Genomic DNA, 19,280 nt, shown 5'->3' on the forward strand with positions numbered 1-19,280 from the left:
GCCTGTAATCCCAGCACTTTGGGAGGCCGAGACGGGCAGATCACGAGGTCAGGAGATCGAGACCATCCTGGCTTACACGGTGAAACCCCGTCTCTACTAAAAAAATACAAAAAACTAGCCGGGCGAGGTGGCGGGCGCCTGTAGTCCCAGCTACTCGGGAGGCTGAGGCAGGAGAATGGCGTAAACCCGGGAGGCGGAGCTTGCAGTGAGCTGAGATCCGGCCACTGCACTCCAGCCGGGGTGACAGCGAGACTCCGTCTCTAAAAAAAAAAAAAAAAAAAGAGTGCAGGCTCTGGGGCTAGCCATTTCCTAGCTGCATGATTTTGGCAGGTTGCAGAACATCTCTGGTGTTCAGTTTCCTCATCTTTAAAAAGGAGATGTAACACAAGGTGGTTGTGAGGCTTAACAGAATTCATGAAGGTACATAGAATAGTGTCTGGCACCTGTGTTCACTGCCCCTGTCACTCTCTGGGCAGTCCTTCCATGTCTCTGCATGTAGAGCTGCTTTAGTGTTGCATGGGATGACTGGTCACTTACGTGATATATAAAACCAGTGTAGCCAGCTGAATTAGTCCATTCTTATACTGCTGTAAAGAAAGGCCCGAGACTGAGTAATTTATAAAGAAAAGCAGTTTAATTGACTCACAGTTCCATGTAACTGGGAAAGCCTCAGGAAACTTAGAATCACAGCAAAAGGCACCTCTTCACAGGACAGCAGGAGAGAGAGGAGCAAGCAGGGGAAATGCCAGACACTTACAAAACCATCAAATTTCATGAGAACTCATTCACTGTCATGGGAACAGCTCAGGGGGGAACCACCCGCCATGATCCATTTACCTCCACCTGGTCCCACCCTTGACACATGGGGATTATGGGGATTACAATTTGAGGTGAGATTTGGGTGGGGAGCACAGAGCCAAACCATATCATCACCCTTCTACAAGTGGACTTTTAGATTGTTCTAGCGTTCATTCTGACAAACAGTAACTGTCATTGTTTGTGGGTCTCTGTCCTCACGTGCAAGTAAATGTGTAGGATAAAGTCCTCAAAGTGAACTTACTGAGGCAAAGAGTGAGTATATTTTTAACTTTGGCTATTACTCACTTTTAGGGCATTTTAACTACATTAATCTCAAAAACCACCTCATCTTTTTAATGTTTAATACTGAGTTTTTAAAACATAAATATTCATTTGATCAATTTGTATACACTAGTTACTATTCTCAGTAGTGGAGATGTGGCAGAGAACAGAGTCCCTGCCCTGCCTCAGTGTTCAGGGAGGATGTGCAGATTCATTACAGAAGGCAGGAGGGAGTAGCTGCTATGACAAAAATAAAGTGGCATGATGGCGGAGCCAGTATTATTTTACATAGGCAGGGAGGTAAGGTTGCTGTCATGATACTGGAGTGGAGCCCCAGCAGAGTAAGGTATTTGGCCACGCAAGTGACTGGGGGCAGAGAGCTCCTGGCAGAGGAATGGCAAGTAGGCCTGAGGTGGGAGCATGCCCGGCCCCTCTTAAGAGAACGTGACAGGAATTGCCTGCGGGCTCCCTAACGTTTTTGTAACTTGTATACTTTTGGCAGTGAGGGAAGCCTAGGGACCCTTACTTGAGATAAAGATTCCAAATGCATAAAATAAAATACCTAAAATTCAGAGGAAACTATGCCTAATTTTGTCCCTTAGGTTAAGATCCATCAGAATGTACACTAAGAATCATAGGATAACTTTTACGGGATCTCTAAGAAGCCAATTTTTGCCAAACTTTTGAATAATAATGATCTCACCAGGGATTTTTTCAAACACAAACCGTCAACAAACCTCACCCTATCCCCATGTGAAAACTACCCTACTAGATCATAAATACGGGCTTGCTCCTCACCACCCGGCAAAAGCCCAAGGTGATTTTCGTAGAGTGCCTCTTTTTCTTGTTGAGGCATAAATATTTAAACTGCAAATTGAGTGATTAATGTTCTGGTAAGGGAAGCCAGTGAAAGGAATTGGTTTGTTTGAGAAGCTACTAACACAAAAATTTGCTTGCCTTCCATTGAAATTTTAGGCTGTTCAAACATTAGAATAAGAGACTAAACATAGGTAAACGTGGAGTGATGATTTTACGTAAGTCTTTCTGGATGCTCAGTTCTACAGATTCTTAAATGTCACCCAGCTGACTCTGACCTAACAGGTTTTCTGCTCAGAACAAAGCCGGGCAAGTGTCCAATACATGGAAATTTATGGGTTTGTAGGAAAATATAAAATTATAACAGTCTTTTTGGAACTGAAAGACAGGATTGCTTGCTAACTTTTATTTCCCCCAAACTGAGATATGAAAATAATCTACCACTTAGTATCACCATTTCATAGAAGAAAGGGCATTTTTTAAAATTATACTTTAAGTTCTAGGATACATGTGCACAATGTGCAGATTTGTTACATAGGTATATATGTGCCATGTTGGTGTGCTGCACCCATTAACTCATCATTTACATTAGGTATATCTCCTAATGCTATCCCTCCCCCAACCCCTCACCCCCCGACAGGCCCCGGTGTGTGATGTTCCCCGCCCTGTGTCCAAGTGTTGTCATTGTTCAGTTCCCACCTATGAGTGAGAACATGCAATGTTTGGTTTTCTGTCCTTGTGATAGTTTGCTCAGAATGATGGCTTCCAGCTTCATCCATGTCCCTACAAAGGCCATCTGACAAAGGGCTAATATCCAGAATCTACAAAGAACTTAAACAAATTTACAAGAAAAACTAAAACAACCCCATCAAAAAGTGGGCAAAGGATATGAACAGACACTTCTCAAAAGAAGACATTTATGCCGCTAACAGACACATGAAAAAATGCTCATCATCACTAGTCATCAGAGAAACGCAAATCAAAACCACAGTGAGATACTATCTCACGCCAGTTAGAATGGCGATCATTAAAAAGTCAGGAAACAACAGGTGCTGGAGAGGGTGTGGAGAAACAGGAACACTTTTACACTGTTGGTGGGAGTGTAAACTAGTTCAACCATTGTGGAAGACAGTGTGGTGATTCCTCAAGGATCTAGAACTAGAAATACCATTTGACCCAGCGATACCATTACTGGGTATATACCCAAAGGATTATAAATCATGCTACTATAAAGACACATGCACATGTATGTTTATTGCAGCACTATTCACAATAGCAGACTTGGAACCAACCCAAATGTCCATCAATGATAGACTGGATTAAGAAAATGGGGCACATATACACCATGGAATACTAGGCAACCATAAGAAAGGGCATTTTAATACCAAAACATTAGGAAGAGACATAATTTCAGACAATAGGCTTTATGAAAAACTTGGGCACAGTTGCTGTGATCTGAATGTGTTAACATCTCACAAGACAACTGTGCTGACCTTAAGCACCTGCTCTGTTGTCCTGTCGGGTGGGAACCTTGAAGGGAAAAGGCAGAAGTTCTTTGCCAAGTGGGCAGGCTATATAGGACCAGGCAGTGATGGCTTGTCTCTAGAGTGCTGTACTGCTTTCTAAGGCCAATTGTTTAATCAGGAACTCTCCAGTCTTAGTCTAATTTTCTTACTTCTCTTCCCTTTCCCTTCCTTCTCCCTCCCCTCCCCCTTCCCTCTCCTCCCCCTCCCCTTCCCTCCCCTCTCCTCCCCCCCCCCCCTCCCCTTCCCCCCCCCCCCCCCCCTCCCCTCCCCTCCTCTCCCTCCCCTCCCCTCCTCTCCCTCCCCTTCCCTTCCCTTCCTTTCCCTTCCCTTTTTGGTAGCAGTGGGGTTTTGTTGTGTTACCCAGGCTGGTATCCTCCGGCCTTGGCCCCCAAAAGTCTTGGGATTACAGGCATGAGCCACCACTCCCAGACCCAGTCTTATGTTCCAAATAAGGAATCTAAAGCTTAGGGAAAGGGAGCAGTTTTCCCAAGGTCATGCTGTTAGGGGAGTCAGGACCCAAATACAAAACTTAAGAGTTCAAACTTCAGAATAGTATCACTTTTATGTCCTGTGACCATTTTTAACAGTTGGAAAGTTTACATTATTTTCTCCTTATTTCTCTTTTGCTTACCCCACAAACTTTCATCTTAATGTAACACATTTCTATTCTGTTTTTTAGTTCTGCAACAAAAATAATGTATATAAATTTCAGTTTTGAAAATGTTTTTTTTTTTTTTACTTTTATAAAAGCGCTAAATAGTAGATTCTATAAGGTTGGATAGTTAGCACATTTATTAATAATATACAATTGATCAAACTGACAGATGCATTACAAATTCTAATAACTGTTAAGGAAAAGGTAAAATTTTATTGGAAAAGCATCTTGTAATGGGCTGGGTGGATTTTTTCCCCCTAACTAGTTCAAGTATCCTCAGTTGAATATTACTTATTGTTGAAATGAAACAGGGCTCAGCCTACTATTTTTATATATTTCTAGATATGAATGTCTGGAAAATCTTCACTAAAAAAAATTGAAACGGAAATGGTTTTCTTATAGCAACATCATTCAGTCCTCTGAACTCTTTGATATATGCCAACAGTACATAGTGTAATCTCATCAATTTGTTTTAATAAACGTTTTATTTTAGAATAGCATTAGATTTACATAGGGTTACAAAGATAGTACAGAGAGTTCTCGAATATCCCTCACCCAGTTTCCCCATTGTTAACATCTCACATAACCGTGGTACACATGGTCACAGTGAGGAAATCAACACTGTTCCCTTACTGTTAACTTCACCAGTCTATTTTCTGAAGATCTATCAGCTATTAACTCAATTAGGTATTGCTTCAGTTTTGTTGAAAGCGGGATTAAAAACACCTGACTTGTGAAAGTCTGTTATGCAGCCTTTCCTATTCTTGGCTCCTGAAAAGTATATCACAAAGGGTATCACCAAGATTTACCATATAGTTGTTGATTATACCTGTTTCTCTTTCACTCATCAAATGGTAAACAATAGGAAAATCAAAATAGTGATAATTGTAATGTATCTTTGCCAGTACTATATTTCTTGATAAAATGCTTTTTCTCTCATTTATAGTGTAACCTTGGAACTTCAGATTTAGCTCACTAAATTTGGGAAAAATGTTTGCCATATAACATAATTGCTAAATCAGCCCTTGTTGTTAAAAGCCGTTAGCAAACTTAGACCTTACTTTTCATTGTAAGTAAAAAATGTTAATATGCTCATATTAATGAATTTGAATCCTAAATAGGCAAATGGATAGGACACAGGCCTTGCCCTGAGTTTATTCAGATTTATTCTTCAGGAAGGCATGGCCATCTGTAATATTTCTCACCCCTTCTTTCTGGATTTCCTCCCACTAGACCCTCCCTTAGGAGTGAAGTACTTTTTGTTAATAATTTGGGGAAAGGAAAGGTGAAGTGTCTAAATGAAAACCAATGTTGTTCTCACTATCCTTACTCTACAATTTATTTTAATGCAGAAAATCTCCAAATTAGCCAGAGTATCAATTTCTAATACAGGCTTTGTCCTTAATAGAAATATGCCAAAAACATGCATCCCTACTCCTACAGTGGTGTGCCATATTAATATTTACTCTGGGAAGTGAGAGGAGGGTAGTTATGAAAGGAGCTCTGGTGTGGATTCTTGACCACAGGTGTAGATCCTTCTTAGGGCAGATCAGTTGTAGGAAAATGTTAGGAAGCAGACGATTGGAAAGCTGGTTTCTTAAACTCTCCATGTCATGTGCCTCTCTCAGAAGATCCTTGGGAACTCCAGGGCATATATATTTCAGTCTTAATGATGCTGAGGAAGAAGCTGAAGACCAAGCCAAGAACCATGCCCACTACTGGGGTCAGGGGTTCCCCAGGGAGACAGATGGTTCACCACAGCCACCACATGCATCCTTCTCTAACGCTGGCTTTAATGAAGGAGGGTGGAAGCAAGTCTGACCTTCTGGAGTCAGAAAGGTTGGAGGGTTATAGTCCTTAGTCTGCTTTTTGAGAACTAGTGACCTAGAACAGTTTTTCCTCTTAAGCTTTAATACTATTGCAGACATCTAGAAAGGAAAGACACTTGAAGATCCTTAATTAAGAGACATTTAATTGGTCTGAATTTATGAAAATGATTCTATTCTAAATGATCACTGTAAAGTGAAGTTTTACCTTTAAGTGACTTTTTTTTTTTTAAAGATCATAAAGTGATTAAAATATAACAACACACTCCATAGAACTCTTGTACCTCAAAATGAGTCGGAGCTCCCCCTTGGAGAAATGCTGAGAACTGGTTGTGGTTTAGTTTCCTGTTTCCCCTTGGGTGTTATGGGTGAGGCTTGGGAGCTGCCTCTCTGTTAGGATGCCTGTGTCTGTGTGGCCCACATTCTGACCCTTCTGTCTGTGCAAGAAGAAGCAGGGTGAAGTCAGTAAGGCAGCCAGCGCCGACAGCACGACTGAGGGCACACCTGCCGACGGCTTCACAGTCCTCTCCACCAAGAGCCTCTTCCTTGGCCAGAAGGTAGGCAGATGCGCGGCCTCAGTCTACTCGAGGGACCCAAGGGACAGATGGGCACAGGCCATCTCCACTGGAAGGCTGGGGGGGGGGTCCCGGGGGCCACTCCCAGCCTTGTGGGTAGACAGAGTGCGCCGTGAGCTTTGGGACTGGCCTCAGGGAGGGCTAAGTGCTGGGGAGGCCACAATGCTGAGGGAGGACCCTGGCAGCTAGGGAAGGGAGACAGTGGTAAAAAAGAAGAGGGCAGGAGGCTCCTGTGGGAGATGGGGACCCTTGGTTAGTCTGGAGGAGGAGCTGCTTCTGTGGGATAAACTGGTCATCAGATAGCACCAGCCAGGGAACTAGGCAGAAGTCAAGCCCTGGTGGTGGAAGGTGAACAATCTAGCCGGCAGCCTGCTTGTCCTGGGGGGCACTAAAGATAGAGCCTCAGGTCTGATGCAGGGCTCTACAGGGGATTGTTTTCAGACTGTACTGATGGGTGCACTGGGTTTCTTCACTGAACCACCAGATGACTCTTCCAGCTAATTGTTTGTTTGTTTTAACCATGGGCAATATATTTTCAGCCGCCCCAGTGATGCAACTTTGCCAGGACGCCATGGTTTTGTAAAAGATGATTCACTTTTATTGAAAATAAAAATGATGCAAAGGCTTTTAAGACCTGAGAATGAGAGTTAACTAATATTTCTTTATTGACACCAAAAAAGGGGTGGGAAGAAAGAATTAAGGTCTTCTTAATTTTTTAATCCTGTACTTAAAAAATTAAAGGAGTGAATTTGACCTTCCAAGTTAATCTGTGTTTAGTTTGAATGTGGTAACAAACTTGGATCTGAAGCTGCATCATTTTTAAACCCTCACTGTCAATTTCTTTTGCATCACAGTGACACGGTTCCCTTGCTCACGTCATTGCAAGTTCTCCTCCTACCCCCTTCCCTCTTTCTGTCACTAATTGCACTCTCTCTCATGATGCAATTCCTGTGGTGGACTCTGTGTTCCAGAAAATAACCATTACTGTTTACATTTTTAACCATTCTCTGTATTTTGTATGCATTTTTTCAAAAGAAAAAGTAGCACTAGTTGTCATCTTAAGGTCTGGGGCTTTGAAAGTTTTGTTTGAAATATTTTTCATTCTTTTAAGAATTTTGACTCAGCAGTGAGGACAACTGCCCGGGTCTACTTTCATCCCTGTAATATATTCCTTGGGTAATGTATTGAAAGTTAATGTGACCCATCCATATTGCTTCCGTTTGAAATACAGAGCAGTTCAGCCCCTGGGGTCACCTTCTACCTCTTTTCCCCACTCTGCCCTTAGGCACTCCCACCCTGGCCTCTCCCCTCCCTGTGTTCTTGCTACCTCCTGCCAGCCGCTCCAAAGGCAGCCTCAAATCAGAATTCCTCATACCTCCCTTGCTGGATGAACTAAAATATTTCCAAAGTAGCAGCAAATATGGCTGTAAAAATGTCCATGCAAAATGCAGATGCCCTTCTTGTTGCTGTGATCTTCTGAAAGAAATGGGATCGCGGCCTCCTCTGGGCTCTGTGAGCCCTGAAGGGGAGGGGGCAAAGGCCACAGATATCTTGCTGGCTTCTCCCAAGAGCCAGAAACATGTCAGCTCTCAGCAACATAACTCTTCTTTTTCAGATACACCTGGTCTCAGGGTCAGGCGTCACACGAATAAAAATAAAGTACAGCAGAGTAAAATTTTGGCTAATACTGACTGTTCCCTACTCAGGGTTGGTAGGATGAGGATACAAACAGCCATAGAAAAGTACTGATACTCTATAATAAATTGCAAACATATCATTTAATGTTATTTTAAAAAATGGAGAATGAAAGCAGTGAGCTTAACAGTGAAACTAATGTGCTTATCTTGACTTCTGGAGGGAAAATTTGAAAGGAATGATTAAGCTGGAACCCTCAGTATAAAATGGTCAGCCATAAGAGAAGGGGTTGAATATAGACCCAGACAGACCACCTAGCCTTCTTTCCCATATCACCCCCTTTGTAGTGGTGAAAAGAAAACACCAAGCTACCAAGAAACTGCTCTTCCTGTTGAATGTGCTTGCGACTTTATGACCCAAGATTCACATATCCAGGAAGAGGCACCCAAAGATCTAGTGCTGCTGACACTGCTCAGCAGAATAAACGGCATGTTTCCAAAGTAAGCAGCATCTTATGTCAGCCTAAGCACCAGTGTTAGAAACTAGGGTTCCAACTGCTCTTTCTGGAACCCTACACCCCTGTAGCATGAGATGGAGTGAGTGTTGATACATTAGAGCATTATTTTGAAGCATTACTCTCTGGCTTTTTATTGGCTATTACTGTCAGGTGAAAATCATGGCATATAGTGTAAAAAAGGCAAAAATCATGAAACTGACACAGTTTTTACAAAAAGCACATTTAAAATATTATAGACATTAAGTTTGACTTGGAGTTTAGGAAATGTTTCAAAAGGGGTACTTTAGAATGGTGACTATAGGTACCCTGTGTCCTGTGAATCTCATTTTTCTATCTGTGACATTGAAACCTGTGCTTGAAGATTGCAAGCAAGCTGGGATGGAGAAAGGTGATATTGTGTGTGCTACAGCCCTGTAAGGCATGGTTGCTAAGCTACTCAGGAGGCATGGCCCAGGCTTAGGAGCCTGACCATTGATGTTAATGATGTATTTCACATACTGAAGTCTCAGGAGTCATCACAGCCATTACTCACTGATTTTGCCCAGTGTTCACACAAATTGTTGAATTGTTTTAAAAAGGAAATCAGTGCTGTGAATCTGAGTCAACTAAATGCTTTTGCTTTGTGTTCAGCTAAGATTTGCAGCCTTTTTTCAGAGGTTTTACAGTTTTCAGAAAAAACATTTCTAATGTGTCAGTGGTAGTAAATGCTTTAAGTTTCCTTGGTAGAGTCACTATTATTTGAAGGAGTTGGGAAGGCAGTCTGAGGCTGTGACGAGTCTCCTTACCTCCCAAATGATCAAGATGGCAACCCCAGCTCGCAGGCCATTCAAGGCAGGCATAACGTACCATAGGTTTTCTCCCTTTGATCCACACACCCTTCTCCTGGGGGCTGGAAGAACTGTGAGGAGAAAGAGAGCCTTGAAGTTGAAGCAACAGTGAGGGAGAAAAACCATTCACCCCTTCTCCCCACTGTGGCTGAGGACTGGCTTCTGAGATAGTTTAGCAAACTGACAAAGCCATGAAGGAATGGCTCAGCTATCAGCCATCTAGCCATCCAGCAGTGTCTATCCATGTCCTTATCTTTGTGGGGCTCTTTCTAGCCGGACACACTAGATTCTGCTGCCAGGTCCAAGGCCTCTGGAGAAATCCAGGCTGGGCGTGCATGTGTGCAGGGAGAACCACACAGCACAGCTGTGAGGGCAGGAGCCAGCCCTGCAGTGCCCCAGGGAAGACACAGCATTCAGGAGGGTCCTGTGGAAGACACTGCCCTTCCCATTCCCCTCGTTGAAGTGAACTTTGGGGACAGGAAAATAACTGCACTTTAGGTGGTCAGCACAGGGAAATGAGACCAGCCAGGCTTCCTTCCTTGTCTATTATGAGAGAATGAGACACACCAACATCTGACAGTTACAGGGTAGATTTAACATACCACTCAGGCACTATCTTTAACAATCACTTTCATTAACTAAAATTGGGTTTCTAATATTTTTTTAAAAGAACCGAGAAGGAATGTACTATTTCCTGTAGCCAAGTAGGTCAGGTCAGGCAGTCTGCATGTCCATCCAGGCACTGCTTCCCTGTCGTCATCGACAGACCGCCTCCTGCCCTGCCCTAAATGGTGGGGGCCAGCCTCCCATCCAGGCGAGGGCAGCTTGGCTCTGAGCCGCCTCAGATCCAAGCCAAGCCCAGGGCTCAATTTCTGAGCTCTGGCATTTCCATTAACCATGCCTTAAGGGAAAGCGGGCAGGGGCAGTCATTTTATCTGAGTTATATCTGAGGATGTTTGATGTTCAGTTCTAACTCTACATGCCCGGGGAACCCCAGCACTGGCTTAGGCTCTGTGCAGCACTCAGGGTTAGGGGGCTGCACCCACTCTTGCCTTCAAAGAGATTATACTCTGATGAGCATATACCATGAGTAAAGAATAAGGGTTTCCATGGACTCCCCACTCGAGTACTGCTTGTATCAGAAGCTGGCCCAGCAAAGCCAATGAGGTTAGGATCATCAGATTCCAGTGCTGGGAGGGATCTTGAAGGTCCCTTGGCTACAACCCTTTCTGCCAACTGCACAGCCACGTGGGACCCTCTCCTGCTCTATAACTGGCAGTGCCCTATGGTTACTTTCCTCAGTGGCTAACAGTCTTCATAGCTGCTTTAAATTCCTCATGCTGTGGATTAAAACTTAGTTTTCTGTCTTTCCCGATGATGGTACAAAGAAGCAGTCACCTTATTCAAATTCTGAAACCATTAATGATCCTTATTCCTCCCAGAAAATCGGACTAATTTTGGGAATTTTTACAGTTCCCAGAAATCTGATTTCCTAACCCACAAGGACCACTTCTCTGCTGTGTACTTCAGATGGACACACATCGCTCTGGGTGATAAACCCCATTGGATCTGACCCTGGCTGGTGGGAGGGGACCCTGGGGCCTCCTAAGACTGGACCTCTGTCTTGGCTCTATCTCGCTTATTCATTTGTGACTGGACAGTGGGAGCCTGTCCAGAAACGGGTACTGGTCCATTTGCACCCTATGCTCATGGGCTTTCTTCTGTATAGTGGAGCTACTGTCTTCGTTCATGATCATCTCGCTGTTGGCTTCTGCCCACTGGCCCACCTGCCAAGCTGATTACCCATTTGTCCTTCCAAAGTACTTGAATTAATTTGTCTTCTCCCCTTCCTATTCTCTTCCCCGATGCACACATCCCAAGCACACACTTTCTAGTCAAGATTGTTTAAAAATCCATATTTGTACACATTTTATAGCAACAAAACTTTGTGGCTCAGCCTTATACCCTAAGGACTTCTGCTGAGCCCCAGTGCATAGCAGAGCATAGTTGGAAAATCACAACTCTAGCCTCATCCACAGATGTGAAGAGTGAAACAGCACTTGGTTGGCAGGAAATCCTCAATGCTGAGTAGTAGTGGCTCCCTGAGGTACTGTAGTCTGTACTTCCAAGAGTGGGGCTGCCTCTGGTCAGACGGGAAGGTAGTGAGTCCAACGGAAGCTGGGAATTCTCCATGAGCTTGAGTTCTGTTGACAGCTGTTCCCTTGCTTCAGCAAAGCCAGGTTTCCCCCAAAGAATCCCATTCCCCTAGACAGAGCAGGTGGTTCTCCCCAGGAGAGAGTCAGATACAGGCCAGTGGGGGGGTCTTCCTGGCTAGCTGAAGCAGAGCCCACCAAAATAGCTACTTTTCCAATGAAGCATTTCTGAATATAACACCAGAAGCATCTATACAATTGGAAAAAATTGTGTGAATTTTAAGGATTGAACATGTATTGTTTTAAACAAAGGAATTTATAGATGCCTTAAAAGCATACACATCCACATTACACTGAGTATATCGAGTCTTTTTCTCATTTGCCTGCCTTCCTCACCAACCTGCCTCTTCACACTGTGTGGGGTGTGTTTTGGTGGTGTGTGGTGGGGGGAGTATTGGCTTAATTTGAGTTTTTATAAATAGCATTTGCTTGGAGTCAAATGCAGAACTAAATAATAGAGTAAAATCCTTAGCCTTGTTCTAAATCCTGAGAGTTCACTTGCCTTACCCTAAGGCCCCCCACTCTGTGCCCACCCACACCCCTCCTCCCCGATGGCAGCAGTCAGGCCCCAGCTCCCATGCTCTTTTCTGTGCCTCTGACCTGGTGCCAGGGCCCTGAGCTGCTGAGAGCTTTGCTTTGTGAGATCACCCCCATGGCTTCCTTCAGCTTCAAGGGTGTGGGTGGCCTCTAAATCACTTGTAGTGCTAGGAGCAATAACCCAGAAAGTCCACATGAATAAAACTTGGTCCTCTTCTCTGAGTCTTTAACCAAAAATGAAGTCCACTGCCCTGGCCAGAATTCTTCTTTGGCTGTATGACAAAACTTAATTCCACAACTGTTTCCTCCCAGAGGATGACTCTTAGTGTAAGCACATCCCTCTTTGAGAATCCGACTGCTTCTGGCAATCAAAAATGTGGGTTTATATTTCCGATGCTTCTGGAGTGCCAGGGTTTTTGTTTGGTTTTGTTTTCAACAAAATGTTTGGCCTTAGAAATGCAGCAACTTGCTCTGTTGCCAGGAGCTTCCCTGCCAAGTGTCTTGTGCACAGCCCTCTCCTGGGTGAGCTCCTGGACAAAGCCTCATGCCCTGGTAAACCCTGCAGACCGCAGCCACTATTCTGGCCTAGGTTGTAGTCTTGAGCACCAGTTCTGCTGGGGCTACTCAGGCATTGCAGTTGTCTGCAGGTGTTAGGAATTTATGTTACTGAAGCGTGAACAATGTCATTGTGAGAGCATGTGCAAAAGCAAGCTTTCCTGCAGGTGCTTGTACCTAAAGAAAAGCAAGGAGAATAGTAGGACCCAGAACAGCAGTCCTAGGCCCATTAATTCTCCTTGCCCCTCTGACAGAATTTCAAACTCAGGATTCCTCGAATACTCAGATACAGGGTTGCCATTGTAACAGAATAACAGTGGCTGGGGTACACCCATTCAGTGGCTCTTCAGAAAGAACAAATTCATTGGTTGGATATAACACTTAAGGAAAATGCTCAATAAGCCACCCATTGAGTCTCAGAGCAACCTGACCAACAAGGTGAAAACCATTTAAAAGACACATTGTCTTGCTGGAGAACTTTCCTCCCCTGGGTTTCACCAGGGAACTTCAGCATTACATGACTAATGAACACGTAAATTAGATGTTACTAAGCAACAGACTGTTCTCACTTCTTGCCACCCTGAGCAGGGCAGGGAAGCCAGCCAGCAGTCACAGTGATGGGGACAGCCTTAAGGACCCATAGTCACTTGGAAGACAATGGCAGAGCCCTTAGGCGTTTGCCCAAGCCAGGTAGGATGTTAGCACCAGCTCAGCACTCAAGGATGAGGACAGTCACACCAGCTCCCACCCTCAGCAATGAGTACTCATTCTAGGTCCTGATAGCTGCCTTACTTTGGCCCCCAGATCACAAGTCCCTTTAAAGGAAAGTTGATCTCCTCCTCGAATGTGGCTTGTGCTTCCTTTTGCCCCAGGCATCGCCCACATGCTCTGAACATTCATTCTAGTTTGCTTGCTCCCACATCCCGAGCAGCATTTGAGTCTTATGTTTGAAATGGGTTCATTTGAGCCAGCAACTCCCTGCTTCCCTTTTGTGCCTCGTGCACTTGGAGTGTCCACTGCCCTTTACCTGTATCCCAAGGCTCCTTCTCTGAGACTTCCCAGCTCTCCTGTTATTTCCCACCTCATGCTTTTCTTTGCAGCTGAACCTTATTCACAGTGAAATCAGTAATTTAGCCGGCTTTGAGGTGGAGGCCATAATCAATCCTACCAATGCTGACATTGACCTTAAAGATGACCTAGGTAATTGGGGACGGGGTTCGGCACCACCAGCTGTCAGATGAAAAGTTATGGAACCCAGAATTTAGGCGTTTCATCTTCCCAGACTTTACAGTGGTCAAGCCAAATTTCCAAATCGATGATTGATATTTGAGTGTAGACACTGAATATCGACTTACTCCAGGCCATTCCAAGTGTAAACGATCTGTTTTATTAAGTGTGATTGGCTATTCTCTCCTCAGTTGCAAATATATTGCCATCTGAATTCTCTTCCATAATGATCAAACTGACTGCTGGTTACTTGGGGAGGGATTTTTAAACGTGTTGGTTTTTGTTTGTTTTTTTTGTTTTTACTTTAGAACTGAAAAATCTCAGGTAACTACAAAATGATAGTTTCTCCATTTAAACCTTAATTAGAAATGACAAAGCTTGAAAGAGAAGACAAGCCACATCAGTATGCTATTAAGCTGTCTTTAGCCCACAATTTACTACCATCACTTCAACTTTTTTTTAGAACTGAAAACAGTATATGACTGAATGCCACCGTCATGAATTATTTGACTAGAGGATGGTATTAAACAGAAGGGCAATATCTCCAAGCGAGTTCTCATGGAGGAAAACTGCCCCAGAGCCATGGTGTCTCCCTGTTCAAGACGGTGGATGATATAGGGCAGGCTGAGAGGTGCCCCTTAAGTGTCCTGCCTCTGTGGCTTTATCTTTGCATATGTGGCACTGTCAGCTCAATGGCACGACAGGGCTCCTCTGCTGCTCTTCGATGTAGAGGCTTGCCAGGGGAAATAGGCACACAGATGTAGCCTCCTTCCTAACCCTCAAGTGCAATCTATTTTGTATCCCTTGAGCTCTCAGCTTCCGCTGTTTTTGTCAGATAGCAGATTTCCTTACTGGGAGATACACTCATTCCATGAGCCCAGGCCTGACCCACACGATCTAGGTGCAACAGTGGGCTGAAAACAAGAGGACTGGACTCAAGAGTGTCCAGCTTGAACTTCTTTTCCAACTGCCTTATACAGATACTCAAAAAACAAAACAAAAAACCACAAGCTAGAAAAAAGCAAGGATTCTATCCAAAGCACATTTTATACTAAAATACAAAGGCCAGGTGCAGTGGCTCACACCTGTAACTCCAGCGTTTTTGGAGGCTGAGGCAGGAGGATTGAGTGAGGCCAGGAGTTGGAGGCCAACCTGGGTAAGATAGACCTCATCTCTACAAAAAGTCAAAAACTTAGCTGGGCTTGGTGATACGTGCCTGTAATCTCAGCTACTCGCTCGGGAGGCTGAGGCAGGAGGATTGCTTAGGCCCAGGAGTTCGAAGCTGCAGTGACCTATGATTGTGACACTGCACTCCAGCCTGGGCAACAGCAAGACCCTGTCTGTAAAACAACAACAAAAAAATTAAACCGTAAAAATAAGACACGCTAGAGTAAGAGATGGGCCTGGAAAAATATTGATAGAGATCAGCCCATATGTTGAGGGGAAAAAATAAAGGCAATCCTCTACATATATCAATACTGTTTTCTGGGTTTTCAAGAGAAATCCCTTGAAGGTAGACAAAACGGTAAATGTCACAAGAATAAAAATCAAAGCCTGCAAGTTGACTGCTGCAGACAGAATGGAGAAACTTGTTGTTTTGGTTGGCCTGATGGTCCACTTTTTTTTTTTTTTAAACAGATGCCATGTTTTAGTAGCCTTCTCAGTGGGATGCCAACTTTATAGGCTTTTGCGAAGTGAAACGGGGCATTCATTTTATTTCTTTTAACCTTTGGAAATGATCTCATGTGTGTGTTTCTCTTTTTTTGGACTTGTCATTCAAATGTTTAATTTAAACATGTCACATTTGATATTCCTCCTCCTCCTGTCCTCACCCCCATCCACATGTGCGCACACTGCGTGGACTGATTGCCCCTTGGGCTCATATGTTGGAATCGACCAGGTAGGCCAGCCCTGCCATTGGGGCATTAGTAAATGTGCCTGTGCGTGGGTCTCGGTCCAACACAGTTGATATACATTTGTTTACCTGTTATAGTTGCAAGTTGTACAGGCTGACATTGCCTCGATCGACAGTGATGCTGTCGTTCACCCGACAAACACTGACTTCTACATCGGTGGTGAAGTAGGTAATGCCTAGCCGGGTGCTGCCGAGTGTGTGTGTGCATGGTCAGTCGGCCGCTGCAGACAGCTTGATCCTTTGACAGCTATGCAGGGCTGCATTCATTTCACACTTCCAGCTGTCCTGACCTTCCCAAGGTCTCCTGTCCCTGGGTTGTGAACCTGAGTAATAAAGCTAGCTGTCAGCCAGGATGTGATGCATCCTGGCTGATGCAGCTCACAAATGGACATTTCTGGTTTGAAAACTGGTTCAGCAGAATCATTTCTTCACCTGCCCCACAAGGCACAGCTTTGTTGGAGACTGGGTTCACAGATGATTTCAGCTGCAGGAACAATACAGTCACATGGACCGAGTGGCATCCAAGACCACCTCCATGCACTCTGAAGAGCAGACAAACACAGATGCCTGTGCACAGGTCACCACCCCCACCCCCGCAACCCCTGCCAATCTGTCTCCATGTCAGAAGCACACTTCCTGAAAATGGCCTTAAAGCCTCAGGTGCACAAGGGGGACCCTTTCCAAATGCTTGCCCACACTTAGGGTTCTCAGACTTCAGGTGCATGAAAATCACCTCAATCTGACATGGTATCCTTAGACTACTCATAAGAAACATCATCCTAGACCCAGAAAGCACCTTCCTTTCCCCTGGCAGCTGATAAGGCATTGTAGGTTGATTCCTGGTGTGCTAAATGGCTGAGGGTGGCCAAGACAGAGGGCACTTGAGATGCCATATCCCGAGGCTGCAGATTCCTGGCAGGAGAATCACAGTATCCTGCTTTAAGCACACACTGAGGGGCCTGTCTGAGGAGGCAGCACCCATGTGTGATAGAAAAAAGCACAGCTTTGGAGCTAGGTGGAAGGAACTGGAGTCCAACTGTCACCATTTACTGATCATGGGGCCTGGGTAAGTCATTTCACTCCTCAGTACTTCAGGTTCCCTATCTATAAAGTAATGGTAATGATGGGAATTACATTAAATGTAAGCAAAGCACCTTGTTTTGTAAAGCCTGGCTCATGATTGGTGCCTGCTGTAAGGTATCACTCATGTGTATATATGACTTTTATAGTAGATATGCTGGTCCTGAGAGCAGCACTCTGAGTGTGGATTCAAATACCAGCTTCCAAAGAGAATGGTTACATTTCCAGTCAGCAGACAGTGAAGTCATCTGGAAGGATGAGGAGATTGGGATTTTCACAAGGGTCCTGGATGCTAGATGTGCAGTAGCTCACAATCTCTGGCTGCCCGGCTCTGCTTGGCATCACTAGCAAAGACTGCTAGTTCAGTCTTCCCCAGCCACTACAATTTGGACTAACCACTCTCCTGGGTATTTTGGATTTTGGACATGGATGGAAAGACAAACTGGATGGAAAGTCAGAATTTGCCAAGTCTAACAGGCCAAAATGAAATCGGGCTGTAGGCAATTAAACTTCCCTTTCACAAGACTTTGGAGGAGTTCAAGAGCTCCAAAGTCAGGCAGCTTAAGAGAAAGATGCTTCCTTTTTTAACCAAATGAAAATTTGATGGGAGGGAAGTGCTTATCTAGAGAAAAATAAATGAATAGCTAGGGGCTTGTCTTTGTCATAGCTGGGAGTTACTAAGGCCTGGCTTCATCCTGCCATCCAGGACATTTGGTGAAATGGGAATTATGAAACTTCCTAGGCAAAAGTATCTTACCCAGGTCCAGGGAGAAGAGAAAGTTGGCCTGCCTGCTGCAGGCTGAGGAAGGCCGTGCCCAGCAGGATTAGCCATGCCAGGAAGCAGAGTTGCAGCTTTGAGACAGGGCTGAAGCCTTGGGGGAATAACAGGCAGACCCAACTGTGCCACCCAGAAGAGCCCAGTCCTTCCTGAATTGTGAGTGGAATAGATCTCTTTGGAATAAGGATAGTGCTAATGCTTTTCCTCTGACATGTTTGCCTACAACCCATTGATAAGCACAGGGTGGGGGATTATTAGCTTCCAAGCCACAGGAGCAACCTGGGTCCAAAAGCTTTCCCAGGACCCTGGCACACATCACTCACCGACACTGTCACACCTGCAAAAATCTTCAGCAGCTTCAGACACCCCAACTGGCCAAGGCAGAAAGACTGCCAGGTCAGAACCCAGTCTTCCAAAGCCCCTCAGGGCCTTTTCTGCCCAGCGGACCAGTCCAAACCAGTACTGACCCCAGATATCTTTTACAATGCCAATGCTAAACCAGATTCCTACATGGCCTCAATTGGTTCCAGCTCCCACTTTGATGTGTGAGAGGAGAAAAGAGGAAGCTAGTAATCACTCCATTTCTCATATTTGGTGTGAAGTCCCGAGACTGCTGGAAGAAGGAATCCGAGTGCAGGAATGCTTAGCCCCAGTGATTAACTTTTACCCATCAAAAGTTCTTTCTAACAGTGAAATAGACCACAGGCCTAGCCTGACATTTGTCCAAGCCTAAATTTTCGCTTAGGCTGTTTTGAACACTGATACTTATGCCTGCTTTCTAAGCATGAAATAATGTTCTTGTTCTCATGGGAGTAACACATGTTTATGCTTGGGGGCAAATAAGCCAATTGCTTTATGATTAACCCTGAAGTTAAGCCTCAAAAGCAAGAGTCTTACAATAAGAGTGTTGACAATATGGTTGAAAATGGGCCTGTTTCTTGTTAAAAAGTACACGTGTGTCTACATGAACATGTGCATACATATGTGTGTGTAGGAGTCAAGTCCTGACTGGGTTGATTGCCTGCAATCTAGGGTTCAGTTTTTAAGTTTGGGAGATGCATTTAAGTGTATTTTAACTTGGAAATTTCACTTTTAATTAAAGCAATATTTATAAGTAAAATTTTTAAACACTCTTCCTAAGATAAAATACCTTTAATTATAAATCAGCCCATTTTCTTAAATATTTTAGAAAGGAGTTGGTAATCATGATAAAGTAAAAACGATATTTTACCTTTCAAATTTCTCAGTTCTCACCAAAGAGTTAAATTTGATAAAGAATGAGAACCGTAACTAGTCCAGCCTCCAGCGTTTTTGTTGCCCTGCCTCAAGCTGGAGAATGGGTTTAAGCGTGAAGGCTAGACTGGGCCCCAGGGGCAGCAGTGTGTGGAATCCAGCTGGTTCCGGCTCCAGATTCCTTTTTCTCAGCTGCAGGGATAGTTTAGGTGAACCTGTATTGGGGTCTCACTCGCCTGGGTTGCATCCACTTTGTGGTGGTGGAGTTGGGCTCTAAGTCCCTGG

General features: G+C 44.4%; 1 protein-coding gene across 4 annotated transcripts in view; it reads left to right on the forward strand.

Moving 5' to 3' along the window:
• LOC111528906 (core histone macro-H2A.1) overlaps positions 1-19,280 on the forward strand; it is a 65,625-nt gene that overhangs the window by 32,987 nt on the left and 13,358 nt on the right. Inside the window, exons 5-6 of one of the 4 annotated variants that reach the window (XM_023195773.1) lie at positions 6,350-6,460; positions 13,863-13,962. In XM_023195773.1, the coding sequence (XP_023051541.1) occupies positions 6,350-6,460; positions 13,863-13,962 (211 nt within the window). Of the gene's footprint in view, positions 1-6,349; positions 6,461-13,862; positions 13,963-15,982; positions 16,074-19,280 lie in introns of all 4 variants that reach the window. The other 3 variants (XM_023195790.1, XM_023195782.1, XM_023195799.1) reach the window with 3 other exon arrangements.

The sequence above is a fragment of the Piliocolobus tephrosceles genome, chromosome 4 (assembly GCF_002776525.5).
Source record: "Piliocolobus tephrosceles isolate RC106 chromosome 4, ASM277652v3, whole genome shotgun sequence".
Classification (NCBI taxonomy): domain Eukaryota; kingdom Metazoa; phylum Chordata; class Mammalia; order Primates; family Cercopithecidae; genus Piliocolobus; species Piliocolobus tephrosceles.